General features: G+C 30.8%; 1 protein-coding gene across 3 annotated transcripts in view; it reads right to left on the bottom strand.

Moving 5' to 3' along the window:
* Positions 1-21746, bottom strand: part of LOC106459008 (transforming acidic coiled-coil-containing protein 3-like) — a 59885-nt gene that overhangs the window by 29342 nt on the left and 8797 nt on the right. The window contains exons 1-4 of one of the 3 annotated variants that reach the window (XM_013918575.2): positions 17825-17976; positions 13864-14035; positions 5054-5226; positions 729-2328 (exon numbers count right to left, since the gene is read on the bottom strand). In XM_013918575.2, the coding sequence (XP_013774029.1) occupies positions 729-2328; positions 5054-5226; positions 13864-14031 (1941 nt within the window). In that variant the 5' untranslated portion in view covers positions 14032-14035; positions 17825-17976. Of the gene's footprint in view, positions 1-728; positions 2329-5053; positions 5227-12606; positions 12652-13863; positions 14036-17824; positions 17977-21746 lie in introns of those variants that run through there. The other 2 variants (XM_013918574.2, XM_013918576.2) reach the window with 2 other exon arrangements.

Here is a 21746-nt window from a genome sequence, read left to right on the forward strand (position 1 = left end):
TTAAGTAAAAAAAAATTGCTAAGTGCTTTACCATAATCACTAAAAAAATCAGGCTTAACTGACAATCAAGGGCAAGAAAAAAGAAGACTGGGTAAGTACTTTATTTCTTGTTTTTCATATTTATTCTTTATTTATTATTATAAAAGTAACAAATTAAAAATATGGATCTTTTTAAGTTATATAAGACTAGATTAGGTAAAATAATTAATAATAATAATATAATTAAAATTGTTCATGAGGCACGCACGCGAGCAGGTCGTGGGTAATGTAATTCAATAGTGTAATGTGAGCTGCACGTTCCCCGAGTGATTTACAACTTATAATAACACGGATAGCAGTTAGACACGGTTCATAGGGCAATAAAACAATAAAATTTAATTATAAATACATGTATAATGTTACAAACTTAGAGCTACTTAGGATAAACGAATGTAGTTTCAGGTCACAATTTGAAGTCACACCAGAAAGAAAAGAAGGTTAATTTAGGTTTATTTCAATTTTTTTTGGTGGTTATGAGGTATGTAATTTGATCAATTGTGAATTGTTATCTCATTGATTCATGTGTATTGTTTCATATTTTGTTTTTGGTGAATCAGTACAATCAATTTCTTTTTATAAAACATTATAAAAATAAGCAACTACTTCATTTAAATCTTCTGCTTTCATTCAGAAGGTCAATGAAAGAATTCTATGATACTTTCATACTGAAGAAATAATTTCCTTGTTACCTGTTTTACTGCTTCTGATCCTTCATGCAATGTGCTATTTCCTGAATCAGATTGGCTGCTGATTTGTTGAGATCCAAATACTAATTCAAAGCCAAGACTACCACAGTTTTTAGCTGAACTATCACCTTGATTACTTGCTTCGCCACTGAGAACAGTCTCCTTATTACCTGACACTGCAGAATTTGCTAACAGCTTTTGGTTACTTAAGTCTTGATAAGAATTACTAGCCAAATTTTTTTCAACAGATTCTGAATTAATCATCAACTTTTCTTTAAATGGATTAGTTTTATCTTTTTGTTCTTGAACACTATTACAGAATCTCTGTGTTTTATTCAAATATTCAACTGTATCAGTATTATTTGATATTTCTACACCAGTTATATCAATTTTTGACAAAATGTTTTCAGAAGTTGGAATAGAGATGAGTTGTTCTCTTATACTAATGTCGTAAATGTTGGCTGAATCAGCTACATTTCGATTAGTTCTGCTGTTATCATTTAATGCATCTAAGTATGTGACAACAGATGGATTAGATATATCCTCAGTAGTTACAGCAAGTCTATCACCTTTACTTGTATTTATAGGTTGATATGATTTGTCTGGAGTAACAGCATTAATAAGCTGATCACCTATTCTAGTTTCAAAGTTTTCCACCTGAATGTTATCTAATAAACTAGTGTGGAACTGATTTTCTATATTTATATCAGTATTATTTCTGGCTGGGACAGCACAACCATTTTGATCAAATTTACCAAGGTCAGTTGTATTGAGTCTGTCACCTTCACCCAGCTCAGTTTTAAAAGTTTGGCCACTTATATCAAATCCAATGTTATTATGGTGAAATGAACTTAAGTCACTGTTACTGGGCTGATCTGCAGTTACTTGAGGATTAGCATTATTAAGATCAACAATTATATCTGGTTCAATACAGTTATGGTGGCCAACATCTGTATCATTCCCACTGAGATAAATAATAGAATTTGGTTTATTTGTAATTACATCTGGCTGATTTAAGTTAACGTCAGAGAAAGCACAATGTGTAGAGTCCCAGTCAATATGGCTATGTAGATATGTACTAGGTTCACTCACAGCTGAGAATAAACCAGTTTTGTTGAGTTTATCTTCACCAAGATTAGTACCAGAATCTTCAGCAATACTTTTGGCTACAAAACTAGAAATGTTATCAGGGGTTTCCAATGACTCAACAGTGACTGAATCACCACATAACTGATGTGAATATCCAAGTAAATTTTTCAAACTAGGGGCACCTAATAAGATAGGTTTTTTATCTATACCCCTGGTTGAATCAACAGAAAAATTAGTTACTTCTGAAACTAAATCTACAATATTCTGAGCTCTTCCCAATGAGGCTGGCAAACACTGTTCTCTAACATTAGAACTCAAAACAGAAAGTTTCTGATTTTCAGAGATTGATGTATGTGGGGGAATAGCAGTACTTTCTCCACCTGAAGAGTTATCAGATGATCTGCTAACAACTGCTGACACAGGTTGTTTTTGGCTTTCTTGCCCAAGATCCGTTTCTTCTGAAGAAAGGTTGGGTATTTCTAACCTTTTCTCAACAGCTACTGGATGTACTACTCTGTAAGAAATATTAATCACAGAAAATAAGTTAACAAGAAAAAACCTTATATGCAAGTCTTCAATAAGCGAACTGTACAGCTTTTATTTTAACAGTCTGAAGTTTTTAAACTGTCTAAGTTACATGATATACTTTATCTTAGATATTTTCTGACCTAAAAAGCTACGTCTTAAAGTTCCATGTCTGTCACATATAAAAATGATTTTATATTACAGATGTAAGCTTCCCACAAAGTTAACAATGCAGCAGGTGTGTAAATGGCTTTTAAGTCAGGCAAGCATAAAAACATGTGATTGATACTTGTTTTTTCTCAATTCTGTAAAAATGTGATGTTAAAGACAATTTTACAGTTGTATTCTTTGTTCATATTTCATGTTAAGCAAATGTACACATACTTTTCATTTTAACTTCCGAGATTATCTCATATACCAAGCTATTTAAAGAAATAATGGACTTTAAATATCAATACTACTCGACTAACTTAAATTGCAACTTTCTTTTATTACTTTCTAATGAAATGAGCTATTTGCATCATTAAGAGATTGGGTTCATGCACTTCCCACAGCAAATTGTGCCCATCAACTTTCAGTTGTGAATCTTTTGTCAGGATGGTTCAAGTCCTAAAGCTGACTGTTTATCCAGTCTTTTCACTTAACCAAACTGCATGAAACTTAGAATACACACTTATTAAACAGTATCTAGTTTTGGATTAAAAAATTGTATGATTTAGTATTTCTATTACTTTTTAGTTTGCGAAATTTCTAAACTTATGTATGAGAATGGGGAAATAAAAAAAAAGGCTTGGAGGCTACACCCTGTTCCACCATGGAGCTCAGTTTCAACAAACCAGACAAAAAATGAATAGCTTAAAATGAAAATATGATAATATATTTCTAAATTCAAATAACTATCAAAAGTTATCATTTTATCTAACCAAGCCCATTGAAAATTTTGATATCCTTGTCAATTACTTTAATCCTTGTATCATCATTTCTTTAAATAGATTTCACTACAACTTTTTTCTGAATACACATTTTCCTACCATCATTTAAACAATGTCAGTTGTTTGATATTACCACTTGGAACAGTCAAGTTTCACTTACATCGATATTTTAGTCTAAGTTCATTCATCATTGTCTGGACATTTTGAAATTTGGCTAATCATAAATGTGGTAGGTTTAGAAGGTGAAAATAATTGAAAACATTAAAAAAACAATTCCCTTTATCTTGGAATTTCAATTTATTTATTGTTGATAAGAAAGTTCCATATTATTTATCCAGTCAGTTTCAACTTCATTAACGTATCTTTTGTAGAAGTTGCCACTTCTAGCTAAAAATCACATATAAAACATGGATAAAACTGACTAAAATTTAATGGTGTTCTAGGACACTTCCTTTCAAAATGGCATCACCTTTAACAGGCCAGGTATCATAATTTTTGCCAACAATATTCTTGGTAGAAATACAATAATATGTACAATTTCTTTCATTAAGTTTTTGTTGTTGTTTGAATATGATAAACTTATCATTACTATTCAATAAATAAGTACTTGAGTCATCAGAATTGCAGAAGAAGAACATTTTTGTAGCTCTCAAACATATATATTGTAACAAAAACATTTTCAGGAATGAAAAGAACATCTAAAGAAAGTATAATTAATTTCTAGACTTGTGCTTTGTTCCCGAGTTTTCTAAACTTCCCACTTGATTCCTTTGTTCACCACTATAGGAGCTCAGGGTAATTAGTGTCTCAAGAAACCACAACTTACTGCTAAAACCACTTTATTTACTCTACACTGATGTAAATAGTATATAATCTGCTCTTTTAAACATTGGCTATTGTTAAAGTGTTCCATACGTAATTGTTCAAATCACACACTGTGACATCATTAATAAAACCACTAACAGAGAAGGAAAGTCAGGAGAGAAATAAGACATCAATAACTGCAATTTCAAGGATGTGTTTGGTTGTGGATATTTTTGCAAGGCTACTCAATGGGTATCTGTGCTAACCATTCCTAATTCTGAAGTGACAGACAAAAAGAAAGGTAGTTAATCAACAATATCCACTTCCTGATCAAATAATTGGATCTGAATGTTACCAATATCCCCAAAGTACAAATGGGCCATGCTTGACTATTTTTAAGGGATGAGCTTCATAGCAAACATACCTGGATTTTTTTATACATTTTAGTTGGTACGTACAGTTTTTAGAATCAGTGAAGGGTAGGACATGAAAAACGTTTTCACTGCTGCTAACTAAGATTGATAAAATGAGTTACAAAACTTCATGGGATTTTTGTTTATACCAATATCCAGTTGAATGTTAAGACAATTACATATACTAAGATACATTTATATATGTACTTAAAGCAATAATTACTCAAGACAGAGTAATTACTCAATTCAGAAAGAAAGGATTAAAAACCAATTTGCCTCATTAACAGAATAATAAGATCTAAGAAATTACATTCTTGCTGCATTAAAAAGCTGATTCATCAATATTTTCAGAATTAGCAATATCATTCTATTTCATATTTTTATTTTGTTGTTCTTCATCAATGAAAAATAATTTGTAGCATTTCTTAGTTCATTAGATAAAATGAAAAAGATATTCATTTACTTTTCATTGCTATTTCTATATTGATCACAATAGTACATTTTATTTTCAGTTTTCTATAGCTACACCTCAAGATGACTAGTAAGATAAAGAATTATTTCTCACCTTTCTAATGGCAAATTTTCTATGACTTCATCTAACAGATTTGTTATCACTTGTATGTTTTCCTGGTGATCCTGAGATGTCACATTCCTTTCTTTCCACCTTTCTGCCTCATCCAATTCTCTTACAAATTTGAGCCATTCTGGACTGCTTACATTGCTTGGTTTATCTGTAGTCTGAAGATTAACGATGTACACACACACACATATATATGTATATAATACATATAAACTACTTACAAAATAACTTTTTAGATATAATTTTTCACTTTTTTTATATATTTGACTCAAAATGCATATGACATAGTATTTATACATTTAATTTCACAACTGTAAGTCCTGTTTATCCTTTAGTCTTGAGTCCAAACAAATTTTCAATTTCTGAGCCAATATCATGTGTTGAATAATGCCTAAATTCTGAGAAAATACAAAAATAATCAACTTATACAGTATTAATTTTTGAGAAAATAAAGAAAAAACTGTTCAAAGAAAAACAAATCACATAGAAGATTATTCTTTGAAATTAGTCTGAACACTTTTCATCATCTAAGTACATGTACAGACACCCATTATTTTTGCTAAGCCAAATGTATGAAATCGTTAACTTATGAAGTTGCATATACATTCTGTGGATCAAATGCATTTAAGTAAAAGGCTCTTCTGAAGTTTAAAATCAGTATTATTTCAAACAAATGGCAGGTCTATGTTAATACTGGTTATAACAAATGCATGTGCAAAAAAGAGGAAAGTACAATTTCTTTACGAGACCTACTAATTCTTGTTAGTTTGGTTTTGTTATTTAATATATAATCAGTCAAAAATCATATTCACAAATGATAAAGTCAATGCACACAAGATTACTGACACTTCAGCTGGATTTAAACTAGTGTTTCTGTTGGAGACTATGAGATGGCTGAGCATTTAAATGTTTTACTCTCTTCTGTTTTTATGAGAGATGCTATTAATAATATTTTTGACCTTTAGCAAGTTATAGGAAAAATTTAGATTGGTCTGAATTATAAACATATTAATCTCTTGGTGGTAAAAAGTACTCAAAGTACCAGGACTAAAGCAAGGTTTTTTCTCTCTTTTAAAGATTAAAGATCAGATAAGCAATCTCTTTCAATTTTGGTAGATGAACAGAGAGTTGCTTATTTTATGTATATTTTTAAGGGGAAGGGGGTATAAGAGTTGCTTTGGAAATTATACACCAGTTACCCTTACTTTTGTAGTGGGAAAAATTCTAAATAGTCTGATAATATGAAAGCTTTACAGCATCATTTAGTGAATTATGATATAATTGAAAAACAACACGGATTTATTAAAGGGAAATTCTACCTTACTAACCTGTTAATTTTTTGAAGTTGTTGCTTTAGCAAATTTTGATACTTTTTCACACATTGCTATTTTTATTGATTTTAATCAAAATATTTAGTTAGGTAAAGAAATCATTTTGATTTTTTTGCAGAAAATCATGATTAATATGGTTAATTTCATTAAAACAATTCAGGATATTTAAAGCCATTTTCATCCGAGTAACTCCAGGTACTCTGCTAGTTCATTGTACATTAAAAGAGGTAATTATATCTCTATGCAAATAACTACAAGTCACACTTGGAGTAGTGTGGACAGTTTTGGTTTCCTTATCTAAGAAACAATATTGATTATTGGAAAGGAAAGAGTTCAGAAGAGGGCTACTAGGATGATTCCAGGAGTGGAAAGTAATCTTCTTATAGGGTTAGGTTAAGATCTCTCAACTTATTTTCGAAAAGAAGGGTAATAGGTACTCTTATTGAAGTATACAAGATTATATGGTGGATAAATGTGATAAAGATCTCCGATCTCTTTGTAATAATTCTAAACACAAAAGAATGAGATAAGTTTAAGGTTTGTCAAAGATAGGATAGATAAGACTAGTTGGGACAGCTTATACGATATCTTCTCATGGAAGAAAATTTCTGTAGCTTTAAAAAAGGTTTAATTTAAAATGCAACCACTTCAAGCAAAAAGAATGTCTCAAGAACCTATAAAAAAATTTCTACCCTGGTGTACTCCTAAGTTTGAATGCCTTTGGTCGATGCTATAGGAGCTCAGACTAGCAACTATTCCACAAAACCATAAACTATTGTTTAAACCCCCTTCACTTTAAAAGCTAGTGGTTCTAATGTTTAGCCAGTGATCACGAGAGACAATGGTATTTTATTTCTGTTGCTGATTCAGGCATGGTTATGAATATTCAGCCCAATTGTTACAATGCTGAAAATTATTAAAAAAAGAAAGAGAACCTGACTGCAAGCACAAGACGTATATGAACATTGATCTAAAATTTGACAGTATAATTTAGCAAACATGGAAGGCTAGACCTGCAATAGCAAACTACTCAGATGAAAGAAATTTTTTTACTGAATATTATTAAGTTTCATGTATCCAAACAACACCCACAAATACAAAAGTCTTTTATTTATAGAAAACTATAACCATAAGTTATAAAATGATCTTGACCAAAATACTGTTAAAATATCATGCTACACCCGATAGCAGTAACACCACTGTTTATATGACTTACAGGGAGATTAAATACTTCATTTCATAAAATAATGTGAAAATAAATATTTTAATGAATATCGAACACAAGTTAAAATTGACTGGATATATAAAATTAAATTTTCTAATGTACAGTAAAAAAGTAGGACAAAAGAAAGTATCTTTAGTTTTTTCAAAAGCTTTTAATTTTGAAAATTTACACAAATAGTAATGAAGGTTTAATGAATTTAGTTTAGTACTTTTATTATAAAAATACAAGAAATGGGTGAGGTGCTTTTTACACCCCCATTATCTGACAGGCTTAAAAAATATGTCATAGAAAAGATGTTTCCTGTAAATATTTCATGTCTGCTAACTAGTTATATCACTGAAGACCAATTAGCATGAGACAATTTCTGTATGACTTATGACTTGCTTCATGGAAACTGGCCTTTATAATGGCACATAACTTGTGAATCAATTGTTTCACTTGGTTGTTCAGAAGTAATGGTCTTAATTTCCAAGAAGACAGAAAATGACATAAATGTCAAGTGTCTATGCTTGAGGCATTTGTTTTCAGTTGTTGGGAATAAATCTGTTATAAATCATGAGTATATTCACCTATACATTTTTTTTCAAAACATGCCACCAAAATCTGATGAATCAATACTGTTGTTAGACATAGCTTCAGGTACTGTCCTTCAGTGTCAGAGACACCATGACATCCCCAACAGCTCCATAATGAGGGACAGAAGTATCATGCTATGTGAAAACTGTCCACAACTGGGCTGTAGAGTTGAAATTGACTGGTCATAAGATAGTACCAAGAGGCAAGCAAGATATAGTCAAGACTATTTGATGCCAAATACATTAACCATACTTCCTCAGTACAGTACAGTATGTTGTTGATGCCAAGAATGTTATAAAGGACTCAGTAAAAAGCAAATTAAAGAAAGACACTCAAAAATTGAGTATTGAAAATTTGTTAATTCAAGATGAACTATTATGTAGCCATCAATGACAGGCTATTTACTGATTTCCTGAAACTAATGGAGCTTCAGATAGACAATGGTATCATATTCAAGTACAGTACCTGACATCCATCTACACATTTCATAGAAATTCTTCAAAGAAGCTCATAGAAATAAATGAGGTAGTAGAAATAATGGAAGATCACATCTCTAAACCCAGCAGAGTCAATGAAACAAGATGGAAACAGAATAAGCAAATTGCTCTTTCCAAATTTCTTGATAACTGAGCAAGCATAACTGTGCATCCTGGAAAACATTTTGGATGACAATTAGATGCCCATTTGTCTTTTATATTTTTCAACTTTAGGATGTTTTTAGAGAAATCAGCTAAGTCTCTCTGTTGTTTCAAAAAATGAAATTACTGCTTTAATTGCCTTGGCCAAAGTCAAAAGTGCACATACTATGTTTCTTTCATTGCAGGATGAGGAAGACCTTATGGACAGAAAGTTAAGGTGTACATGTTAGAATGGATAATGGAAAGGACACTCGCTAAACTAGATCTAACAGAGGACAAAAACAGATTGTTGTCAGCCACCAGCGATGCCTTGGACAAACGTCTTAGAGGTGACAAAACTGAGATAAATTTTACAACAAACATGTTTGGTCAAAAAATACTGGCCCGATCAGAATCTTCACCTTTATGATATAGAACAAGTTCAACATCTTACTATTCATTTCAGCACAATTTTGCACAAATATGGCTGTGAAATACAGACTGCTCTAGGTAAGTGGAAAGTAACGATGACATACATCAGGCAAACTAGCCATCTGTTTGTTGGATTTATCCACTGTCTGTGAAGCAGTGTATAAGCCAGGATGATTCTGAAATACGAGACTAAGAACATTATGAAAGCAGTGGCCCTCTGTAACATTTTTCTTTCTTTTTGTAAATGCCTTGTTTGCCACCTTCTTTTGGTGTCCCATCAAGTCATTTGATTATTTGCTAATGAAACACAGTTTTGAAAATAGCAATAATAAAAAGTTTAAATATGATTGGACAGAGCATATCATATTATACTCATAATAAATATATAGGTTTAAGTTTCTGTCAGTGTTCCTTTCATATGTAAATTGTGTAAGTATTTGTGTGTTAAATTATACCTGTTTGAAATTTCCTTCGATAAGATGACATCAGATAATTCGAGATAATGTAAATTTATACAGTTCAGAGACTAAGAAATGTCAAGATCTTAAACAAAAACTACTCAAAAATGGTTAACATATGAAACAAAGGTTAATTTGAAAAATTACTTAAATGAAAATAAGATTAATCCCACATTAGAATAATGCAGCTGTTTACAAAGTTATGAAACTAACACACTTCCATGTTTTTTGCTTTTACAGTGGAACATGTACCATGTTGTCAAGAATGACGTACTAAACAATTAATGATCCCATTGATTAATCAATTAGCAAATAGCCAGCTCTAGTGAACACAGAGAGAGTAAATTATATGCTGTTGCTGGTAGCTGCTCTGTGCTCACTTGCATCGAGTGACTGAACTATTTCAATATTGGCTTTTCTGTATGTTTTGATATTGGTCTCACTCAAAGCTGTTGTCTGATTGTTTCATTTGTTACTTTATCTATTCTGGTCTTATTGAAAGGTTTATGGAGGCATTTTATTTTATACCATTACCACTACCCATCTGTTACACATTCATGACAAAAGACTCATTCTGCTAAGACAAATGTCTACAAACAACTGTGGCAATAATAATTTTAACCAAACAGGTCCTGACTGAAAAATTACTTTATATTTCTCTAAACCACTTTTTTATTTGACTGTTTAATCTGTAATATCTCAGCACTACAATTTCTAACAGCTCCACCAAGTACTGTGTATAGTGAATATAAATTATCAAAGCCAGAAATATGTAATGCATAAGAAACCATATTTTGAACAAAATGCAGAGTACCTCCTGTTCTTACATCGAAACCTCAAACTCCTTAATTTTTAAGTATAGAACAAAGATATCTAATGAGAAAACTTAATACAAAAGTAAGCCTTGCATTATGCCTTCAATAAATGGTAATTGATAAGCTGTGTTATACTGAAATTAGTGTAGTTTTATATATAAGTGTAAAACAAAAAATACCTTAACCCACTAAATAATTGTTTATTAATAAGAAAACATCAGTATATGATAGGTTAGGTGATGGGAGGTAGAGATTGACTGTGTTTGTAGTAACTCTACTGACCCTCAACTGACTACACCTTTTCTTGCAAAAGTGAACAGAGTGTGACTATGTTTACTATCGGCATAATTTTCACACCTGTTACCCAGGAGAGCATGTTTTGTAATGAACCCAGCCACAGAATGTAAATTTGATAGGAACTAATGTCATGTACATAATGGTTGTAATGAATTTATATCAAAATAGAGTTGCATTTTAAATCTATAATTATGTTAATAATATTTGGCTTTCCCATTTTTAAGCCTCATCACCTTTTAATATGTAAAAAAGTGTTTATCAGACTGTAATGTAGAAGTGCCATATTACAGAGCAGACATCAGATAAAAGGGCAACTGTGCTCACTGTGGAGCAGTAGAAGCTAAGGCAGATCCAGAAGTAATTAAAAAATTCAAGACATTCCTTCCTACATTAAAAACTTTAAAACAAGGACTAAGCCTATAACCTATAGACCATATGGGAAGTAAATAAGTAAAAAAGGAGGAAAAACCAATGCATATTTGTTATATAAATAATAATAATAATAAAAAAAGAAGATATGAAATTAAAAAAAAAACTGAATGAAACTTAAATCTTGATGTGATAGAATGCATGCAAAATGTTCTTTAATTTCAGAATTGAGGAAAAATAAGAAAATTGTACATTTCACAAATACATCATTTACATGTATTTTGCCAATAGAGGCATAATTAGATACAGACTGGTGAAACAGTAGTCATAATAAATGATGCATTTGTGAAATGTACCAATGTCTTGTTTTTCTTAATTCTGTAATTATGGAGTTTCACAAAGTTTCAACTTAACTTATTAATGTTAATACTATCCTACATTAATAAATTTATCAATTGACCATCTGTGTGTTAGTTTATTATAACTTCCCATTTCTTGCTATGTATAGAAGATATTTGGTTATACTGATTTTGGTAAATATAAAAATTTCAACTCTTCAGATGCCAAATAGGTACTAATATCTGGTCAAACAAACAAATACCAAATGTCCACTACAATTCTAATTTCACCATTATGGACAGAATTAAGAAAAATAAAGAACTAAACTGACTGAAAACAATAATTGGAAAATATGAAATCTGTGGAAATGTTTGCACAGTATTGATTGCTGTCAGATAATATATATGGCTATATCAGTATATGTATTTATGACAAATGAAATGTTTCTAACTGTTAAGACTGTTGTAGTTCTCAGTAGATTGTAGGGGTTTAATCTCTGTTGAATACAGTACTAACAATGAATATTAAAAAATCTAGTTTATACTGGGCATAACGATCTGAAAGTAAACTGACTGTAGTTTATTTTAATATGATTACTGATAAAACTAGGAATACAGCAATACACTGCCACTTTACAAACTAATGAATAAGTACGGATTTTTTACACAAATATGTATCTTAGATGAATCTAAGTACACAATTCCTAACAATATTATTTGTTTCTTATGTATTTGTCACTGTTTTTTTCAGGATCTCAACAAATAATTATCATCAAAAAAAAAAGCTTTTACATTGGCAATTAAGCAATAAAGAATCCAATTTTCTGCCGGCCAATATTATTCAATCTGTGTTAACTAGTAAGTAGAACAAAGGTGAAAAAAAAAAAATTCAACTCTTAAAAATAGACTATACCATACTTTTAAGTGACTCCTTTTAGGAATCTTAAAACATTATGTATGTACATAAAAAACAAAATAATTTATCAAATTACTTGAAAGTGAACAAATCTTCCTATTTCATTTTTTCTCAAAAAACAACAACAACATTGAGTACTGTTGTCTCATTTGGTAAAAACTTACCATCTTTAGAGAAGCAGCTTGATTACCCATGAAACTTTTAGTGACTTGCAAACACAACAGCTTATGTAAGAATAACCAAAGAACACTTGACTAACTGTTCCTTTTGATGATTCCATGTATGCATGGGACATGTAATGACGATGTACAACATATGTACATGCAAAAAAAGTCTTGCTTACGAAAGTAAATTGATGTTTAAATCTCTACTAAGAAAACTTTAGATTGTACAAGTGGATATGCATCTGTCTAAAAATAGTCTGAAGTTGGCATATTATTCTGGCTGTTCTCCTTGGCAGTAGATGTGAATGTAAACAACTTACACTACTGGGAAAACAAAAAGCCAAGGGGAGTCCTACTCCACTTTTTTTTTTTTAATGCTTATGCTACAAAATCTGCTTCCACCAAAGTTCTAGATTAATTTTTTTTTAATCTTTCTTATTGTATTTTTGTTGAAGTTAAAACATCCCTGCATATCTAAGTTAATGACATAAAATAACAAAATAATTTTAAAAATTATTAAATACCAAAAAACTAAACTGTATTTTAATTATAATTATGCATTGTGTATAACATGATTAAAAGTATCTGCATCTAGTTATCAAATACAAGCTTAGAAAGTGTTACCTAGACCAGTGGTGTGCAAACATTTATTCTAAACATGCATTTTGTTGCTCCCACCTTCTTACGTCCCATATAACATATTTGTGTACATACTGTACATGTCATTTTCCCATGTTAATTGTTGTTACTATATTACTTAACAGTAGTAATATTTGTATAACAGTTTTTAAATGTACTTTATTTTTAAATGTGTACTTTCAGATACAATTTATATCCTCCTATAGTCATAAGTGCATGCCAACTCCTACTGACTCTCCATGCCCTCCACCTACAGTTGGCACACCAAGGACCTCTACCCAAGAAGCTACATGTTTCACAATGGGGAAAAACAGATTATCAGAAATTTTTAGAAATTAGTTGAAAACAAACAAACAATTATGTTTAAGTAAAATATTTTGAGAAGTTTTATTTTTTTTTCCTTATAAAAACACACTGAGATCTAAATATATTGTTTAGGACAATTTTGAATTCTGTTTTCTTTTAGGTTTCTGAGAATGGAGCAAATTTTATACCTAAACAAAAAGTCTTGATTCAACCAACATTATAACACAGTTTTAAGATGAATTTCTGGAGTAAATAGAAAAAATTTTAATACAGGTTATGCATACAGTAAGTAAAATTGAGTAGTTTTAAAACCTTTTCAACTTTTTTTTCTGCTGGAGTACTTTTTGCTTTAGTTGACTGAATTACAGAGAAGACTGTACGTTCAGAATAAGGACTAATCTTCTCCCTCTGCAAGTTTCCTTCTCCAGGAGGTATATTTTCTTGATTATCTGAAGTTTCTTCAGAAGCACTATTGTTCATAATCCTAGGTAAAGATATTTAATATTTCTTTGTAAACTTTTAAATATAGTTACAGTATACTTTATTCATATACAGCCTACCACTAAAATGGTAACATTTATTTTCATAATATTAAGCTTAGAATTGAAAGACATGACTTCCATGTTTTTAATTTATAACCAACTATCTTTAAAGGCCATACATGAAGACCTTTGTTGCATAATTCCATGTTATTATTTCAGAAGCTTCGAGCTAATATGCTAATACTGAATTTTATTATGTTTAATCTAATGCATGATACACTGTCACTTGATACTTGTACCTTTATGACAAAGATTTTGCATCATTCCAGAATTATCTAACATTGCTCTATCAAGTTGAGTGAAATCTTTTAAATAAAGTTGCATTTAAAGGTTGTATGGTGGAATCTAAAGGATAACAAAACCTTTCAGTTCCTCATTTATTACATGCTGGAGAGGATTATGGGAGTCTTTAAAAACCGTGAAATGCACTGCAAATACTAAGTACTAGTACTATGGCTTCTAGTAGACATTTGAGTTATCAACTTGTGGTTTCTTTGACTAAATGTTAAATAAAAGATCCAAATTAAAAAAAAACAGTAAAGACTTAGGAAAAAATTGAAAAAGATCAATATTATATTAACTATTAAGACAATAAAATCCTTTGTTGAACTAATCACAAAACTACAGTAATGTCACATTAGGGTTGAATAGTCAATCAACTGATATTATTTGTCCACTAGTTTTGATTACTTGATTATTTTCATGACAATTGATATACTCAGAATTTCAATCAATTGATTGTTGGAATAATCAAAAACACTTATCTTGACTAAATGTAATGTTGATTAGTTTACATCACACTCAATGTAATTGGTGCTCATAGGTAATCAATTATACCCATTAAATCACCCAACTCTGTTCCTGCTATATAACATGTGAATGTCAGATAGCCTGTAGAATACAGCAACAAGTAACTTTCTAAACTTTATTTCAAGAACTTCAGCCTAAACAAAATTCATGTTTTTAAAATATCATTGATATCACCTTTCTCAAAATCTTCCAGCTCACTTCTAATAAGTAATATTGCCTCTCCTCTTCTTTTATCATCCCAATCTTGCCATGATGTGAATTCCATTGGTTTTGTGCAGGGTGTTAGATACTTGTGAAGAGTGACTTGAATATTATTTTTTAACTTAAACTCTATACATCTTTTGTTGTAAATCATGACTGTAACCAAAGTCAAATGTACATTACTCTGTTTAACATTTTATCATATTAGTCTAGATCAATGGTTTCCAAACTTTTTTCACCGATGACACCCTAATCCACTTACCTTGATTTGCACGACACCTCTGCTGTTACATGCATACATTTCTTATGTTCTCAATTATTCTTCATTCAGTGAAACTCTTATGACACCACTAAGAACCTACCATGATACAGTTTAGAAACCACTAGTCTAGATAATATTAAAAATGTTGGGTGACTATTAGTCATACTTCACTCGTATAAATGTATATTTGCTGGTCTCATTTTCCCCTCCATTCTAAATGGATTTTTGATTTATTTTATTAACCAACTCAAATATGACAATATTATATCTTGGTAAAAATCAATAACCAGTATTCAACAGCTCTGAACTTAAAAAAAAAGAAGAAAAAAACTATCAACCAATGACAACCACACATTAATGCTGTAGGTTATCTATATTAATTAATAAGTTATATGCCTAAAGTTACTTTAGTAACTATGAAACCTTTGTTAAAAAATTTGATTGTGAAACTTGATTAGTCCTAAAGAACTTTTTGGATTTCAGGTTCATTTCTTATCAGTGAAGTTAACATTTAAAAGTACTACTTGACAACTAAGCTATTTTACTTAAGACTGATAAACAGTAACAACACAACTCCAATTAGCCTGTGAGGTACATGTAATTCAGTGTAATAAAATAATGTTTTTACCCTTTTGTGTTTGCAAGTATTGCACACTTTCTTATGATTTCGTTAAGTTAGGTGATCTTATTATTATTAAATTACTTATGAAACAGTTAATTAGCATATACTGTGACTCTTATAATAATTCCAGCAGAGGAATCAAATAGCTAATGTGTATATACATTTTCTCAGGGCCTTCCTAATCAACAAAAACCAAAAAAGAAATGGATTCTTTCAGCTACTGTACCTGAAAGAGATGCTAACTGTAATGAATAAATACAAGTACAATTTAAATAGATAAAATAGTTATCAAACACATAATTAATGCTGAAAGGACTGAAAAGCATTTTGTTACATATAAAATACTGTACTTCCATCCAAGCCATACTATGAGGAGTTGCTTTTCATAATGCCTACAATTTAATTTCCTTCTTCTTGATTGGGAAAATGGAAAAAATTTGGTAAAGAAATGAATCTTGGGCAAATACTTATACTAATATCTAGCAGGCTTTTCCTCAGAAATCTTGACTTTTTTTTCACCTTTCTATTATTGATAACTTGGCTTAATGTAAGATGGTAATCCTTTATCTATTGTTTATGTTTATATTAACATAATTTTTATTGCTCAACTGAGCTTTCTTTTGAGTTTATCTACAATACCAGCTCACACCCCATTGAAGTTAACAGAATACTATTATCACAGTGAGACAAAATACCAATCCTGGGCAGCACAAAGGTATTGGTCAAGACAGCTAAAGTCACATGGTTGTACATAAATTAGTATGTCACCCTTATGTAAACAAGTTAATTTCTCATTTGATGATTTGGTGGCAAACTAAAGCCAGTGCAAAAAGAAATGAAGACTGAAACACTAGATGTTTAAGAATATAAATTTTAATTTGGATATTGCTTTTATCTCAGAAGTGCTGTGACTCATGTGAAGTATAACTATTAGTGAATAATTTATGTTTCTACTTTCTGGTTTTTTTCCTGGCTTCTTCTGTCAAGGTGATATTGGTGATTCTCAAGTTGTGTGAAGATTACATTATTGAATTAAATGTGCTTTGGTAACATCATTATTTAAGTTTTAGTTCACTGAACACTTTCAAGTTAAGATTTAGAAAGATAAGTAAACTAATAATGTTACTTAGAATAGATTTAGAAGTCAGGAATCTTAGGTTACAACTAACAATAACATATTCAAAATATTAAAATTTTATACAGAGTTGACTAAGTGAAGGCTAAATATCTATGATTGGTAGTCGTATGATTCTAAATAGGAGTTTGAAGATCTGAAACTTAAAAAAAAAAGTATTAAAAATTTGCCAAAACTAAAAGCCATACTAGTTAGTAAGCTAGGAGTAACGTTATAATGATTATTTTTAAAGCTCTGTTTACTATTTTAAGTTTAAATCAATGGCAAATAATTATTGGCACTATAACTTGTACAAGTTATAACTTTATTTAAATTAGTTACGTTGCACCAACGTTAGAAACTGATAAGTTATAAATTTTAATAAGTAACGTTACTGTCGTTAGATTGTTACTAGTCTATGTTACTGTTAATATTACAAACTAAGTTACCGTAAAAAATCACACATTCATTCATATTTTCGGCTAAATGTTACATTACAACTAACGTCAAATAAATTATGCGTCAATAAGACGTAAGCTGGAATTAATATTACTAATAGTATTATTATTATTAGTATTACCACTGTAACTTAATTAAGATTAAAAACTAAGTCATCAACTGCATTGAAGTTTAACGAATCAACTTACTTAAGTGAAACATAAACTTAAAAGATCAGACCAATGCGATCACATTCATAACAATTAAAAAACAAAATTACTCACTTTTTTAAAACTAAACTGTTTCTAGGAAAGTGCAACCTCCTTATTTCCGTAATTTGATTCAATCTGAGTTCTACAACTTACAATTTAAGGAATCACTTGTGAAACCGCAATACTATAAATCACTAGCACTTTTTCAGTTCTAACACAACTTCTGTTTTAATCACCGTTAGCGCTTTTATCAGTTTGAAAACAAGCGTCTGGAACTTGACACAAACCTCTTTTGTGCGCATGCACGAACTACCTCATCTACGGGTTCTTAGAATCACAAATAAAATAATTTTTAACTCAGTTTTTCAGTTACATTAAAAGCATTTATTTTTTCATGAAAAATAACCAAGTTTTAAGATTCAAATTAGATAATTGTTTGGTTTATCATTTAAATCTTAAACCTTTTTGAGTTAAAAATTATTTTTTCACGTAATAATAGTGTTGGAATGTAATGCATTAATACATTTCGTCCAATCGTTACAGTTATTTGTTAACTTTTCATATAATAATTATGATGTGAAATGTTTTATAAGCTGTCGAAGCATAATTAGAATTCGTTCACTATACTTTCCATGAGACACTAGTAGTTGGCTCATTATAATTTTCACATTACATCTTTTATTGAGTATAATATAAATATATATATAAAGCAAAAAATAAAAAAAAATATCTGTGTTTGTCAATCTGTTATCTAACTACTCATAAGTCGCTGGGCTAATCTCAACCAAACCTTGTAAGATGATAGTTTGGAACAAAGGGCATGTTAATGGTGGGATCACAACGCCCCCACCCCATTATTGCTGTTATCGAGCATTTATTATCTTTGACGTAAGTTAACGTTTACTACAGTCACAGATGGCGCCACTTCTTTACACACACAAAACTATTTAATTTTCTATAACACAACATATGTGTGGGGGGACGGTCTTATATATATATATATATATCAGAGAATGCGCTTGCACTCTCTATGGAGGAATGCAATGAAAACAAAATGGCCGCCACTATTGTAATAATACATAAACTCAGTTAAAGTTTATACTCCAATAGACAGCATAAGGTTGATATGAAGAGCCATTTATTGAGTTATACCCACTTCCTAATTTGATCCGTGATCTTTCAACTTCGGCCCTTCAACAGCCAATGACCGTCAATTAATTAATCATGTAAAACACTGGGGAAAGACATTAATAGCTGGGTGTTGAAAGTGGGTAACAGAAAGCCCCCCTACCACCACTATTTGGCCACTACCTCTTCCTACAAAGTCACCTTGACCATCGAACAGTGTATACCATGTTTTAAGTATATAAATATTGAGTTATTAAAGCTTATACACAACTTTCGGTGAGATAATAATGAACACTGTAATAATATGTTATGTTATAAATAAATTATGTGAAAATTAGAATTTTTGTGTTATTTATCATAGCATCCACCCACACATTTTTTCAATCTTGTTTCAATAGCTTAGAAAACGTTTTCACACCATATAATTATTTTAGCTTAAAAGTAAATGTTAATTTACCCAACACAGCACACTAATCTTTTGAAAATTTATAATAATATTAACTGTTGCAAAGTTTTTAAGTTTTGTTTTGAAAACATTTTGTATACAAGGTCAAATTAAGTGTAGACCTATCATGACTAACAGAAAACTTTGCACTACAGCAGTATGTAACTTGTAAAGGTGTAACAGAATTATTGTTGACTTGTGTGTGTATTTTGTTACAGCAAATCCACATTGGGCTATCTGCTGTGTCCACCGAGGGGAATCGAATCCTTAATTTTAGCATTATAAATCTGAAGACTGTCCCACCGGATGACTATTGTTGACTTAACAATTTACATTCCATACTACTTTTCTTTTGAACTCTGCTACTTAACTGGAAATGAAAAAGGTTTCTAAATGAACGAGTTTTGAAAGGAATTCTATTATCATTTTTCAAACTATTTGCCATCTCTAACTCCACTAAAAATTTTTTTTTCTCCCCACAGTTTACACCGACATTTTCCATGGAGACATACAGTAATATTGTGTTTGGTTGTGATATACCTTAATTCCCCTCAAAGAAGACACCCCAGTGGCCAAGCGGTACGTCTACAGACTCACAATGCTAAAATTTGGGTCTTGATACCCATGGTAGGCAGGGCATAGATAGTCCATTGCATAGTTTTGTGCTTAATGACAGCCAAACCCTAAGAGAACCTAAGGGAATTGCAAGATAAGGAGGATTTATCAGGTACTTATATTACAGAGCAAAGCCCACATTTTCTCTGTATTTGACTGAGACTTTACACACAAGAAACAGACTGGATCTAGGGTGTAAACAAACACACTTAAAAACCACATTCTCATGGGACTGATGTTATGAAAACTGTCAACATTCTTTGTATAGCACTATAAAATTTAAGGCAAAAGTCTTGAAGAGAAAGATTTCTGTTATTTGCAGCAACATGTTTGAATTGGTCAAATGATGCCCTCTGAATCTGTAATTCTTTGATAAAATTCTATGACCCTATTCAGACCGTCAATACCATACTCCTGCAAACCTTGCACATCTCTTGGTATTGTTTTGGGATTAAGCAATCTTTCAGGTCTTCACCACTGTCATGTCATCTTCAGGGAAATGCTTTTCAAATTCTATCTCTAAATTGTTGAGGAATGTACTATAGGCATTCCATTAAAATCTTTATTTACATTGTTTGGATTGTTCAAAACCTGGTTGAGTTCCTCAATGCTTGTCAACTAAACTGTTTGGAAGTGTTGGATACATCTCCTAGTTGTATCTAACATAACACTTATTTGATCAGTATCAATAACATCACATTGAAATATTTTGCTTAATCTAATCACACTGGATAACACATATTTTAGCAAACAAAATGTTGCTAAAAACTTATAACTTTGTATGTTGGCCTTAAGACCTCTGGTCTTTGCAGCCCAATCCTTCTGATCTGTGACTTCATAATCAAGACAGGTATAAAACTAAAAGACCTCCATACACTGCATCAACTGCTTCAAACATTGAGAGTAAAAAACTTGAGTAGGTTTTTTTAAACCTTATAACATGAACATTCATTATTTTGGTTAGTTCTCTAATTTTGTTGTATCATGGTGCAGAATAACTGTAAAAAATAAATAAATTCCAATCATAATTTCTTGCACATATTTCATAAAGGGAATTTATTTGTAGCCCAGTGGGAAAGTAATGAGAATCTATGAGCTGTACACACCTCACATGTATGATTTTAGGATTATCTGCCTTCAGACTTACACAACTTTACCCCATCTACGCATCATAACATTTGCTCCATCTGTCCCCAAACCAAAGACTTTATTCACTGGAATACCAAGACCTTGCCAAAAAATGCAAAATAGCATCATAAACTGATTCAGCTTTACCATCTTTAACTTCAATGTTGGCACAAAAGGACCAATTTTTTAGTAACAGCTATAACCAAACTTTCATCCATCAATACACCCAGATAAGGAGTTCCCCTCAACATAACTCTCATTTCCTTCTGGTAAAAATCAGCCAGACATCTCTGCATTTCTGAACATACCTGATTGCTAGTGTATACATGTCTTTTTTTCTGCACATACAGATACTTGGTTGGCAAGCTGAATTTACCACAAAAACAAAATGTTATCTAGCATCCATATAATTGATATATACACATAAAAGACAAAATTTGTCAAAACTTTTACAACTATTTCCAATTGGCATTCTCAGCTGATTGAATTATACATACAGACTTACCTATATATAAATTAATGAAGAAAATATAAAGCATAAAAAGTTCTCCACAGTACTTCATTAAAATTCATGCACAGATATGCAAACATACAAACAATAGTCAATAGACTCTTGCATAATACTTTAAATTACTTTGTAAAAAAATGGCAAAAGAATGACCTACTCTGCAAACTTGA

This window comes from Limulus polyphemus, unplaced genomic scaffold, assembly GCF_000517525.1.
Source record: "Limulus polyphemus unplaced genomic scaffold, Limulus_polyphemus-2.1.2 Scaffold545, whole genome shotgun sequence".
NCBI classification, from domain to species: domain Eukaryota; kingdom Metazoa; phylum Arthropoda; class Merostomata; order Xiphosura; family Limulidae; genus Limulus; species Limulus polyphemus.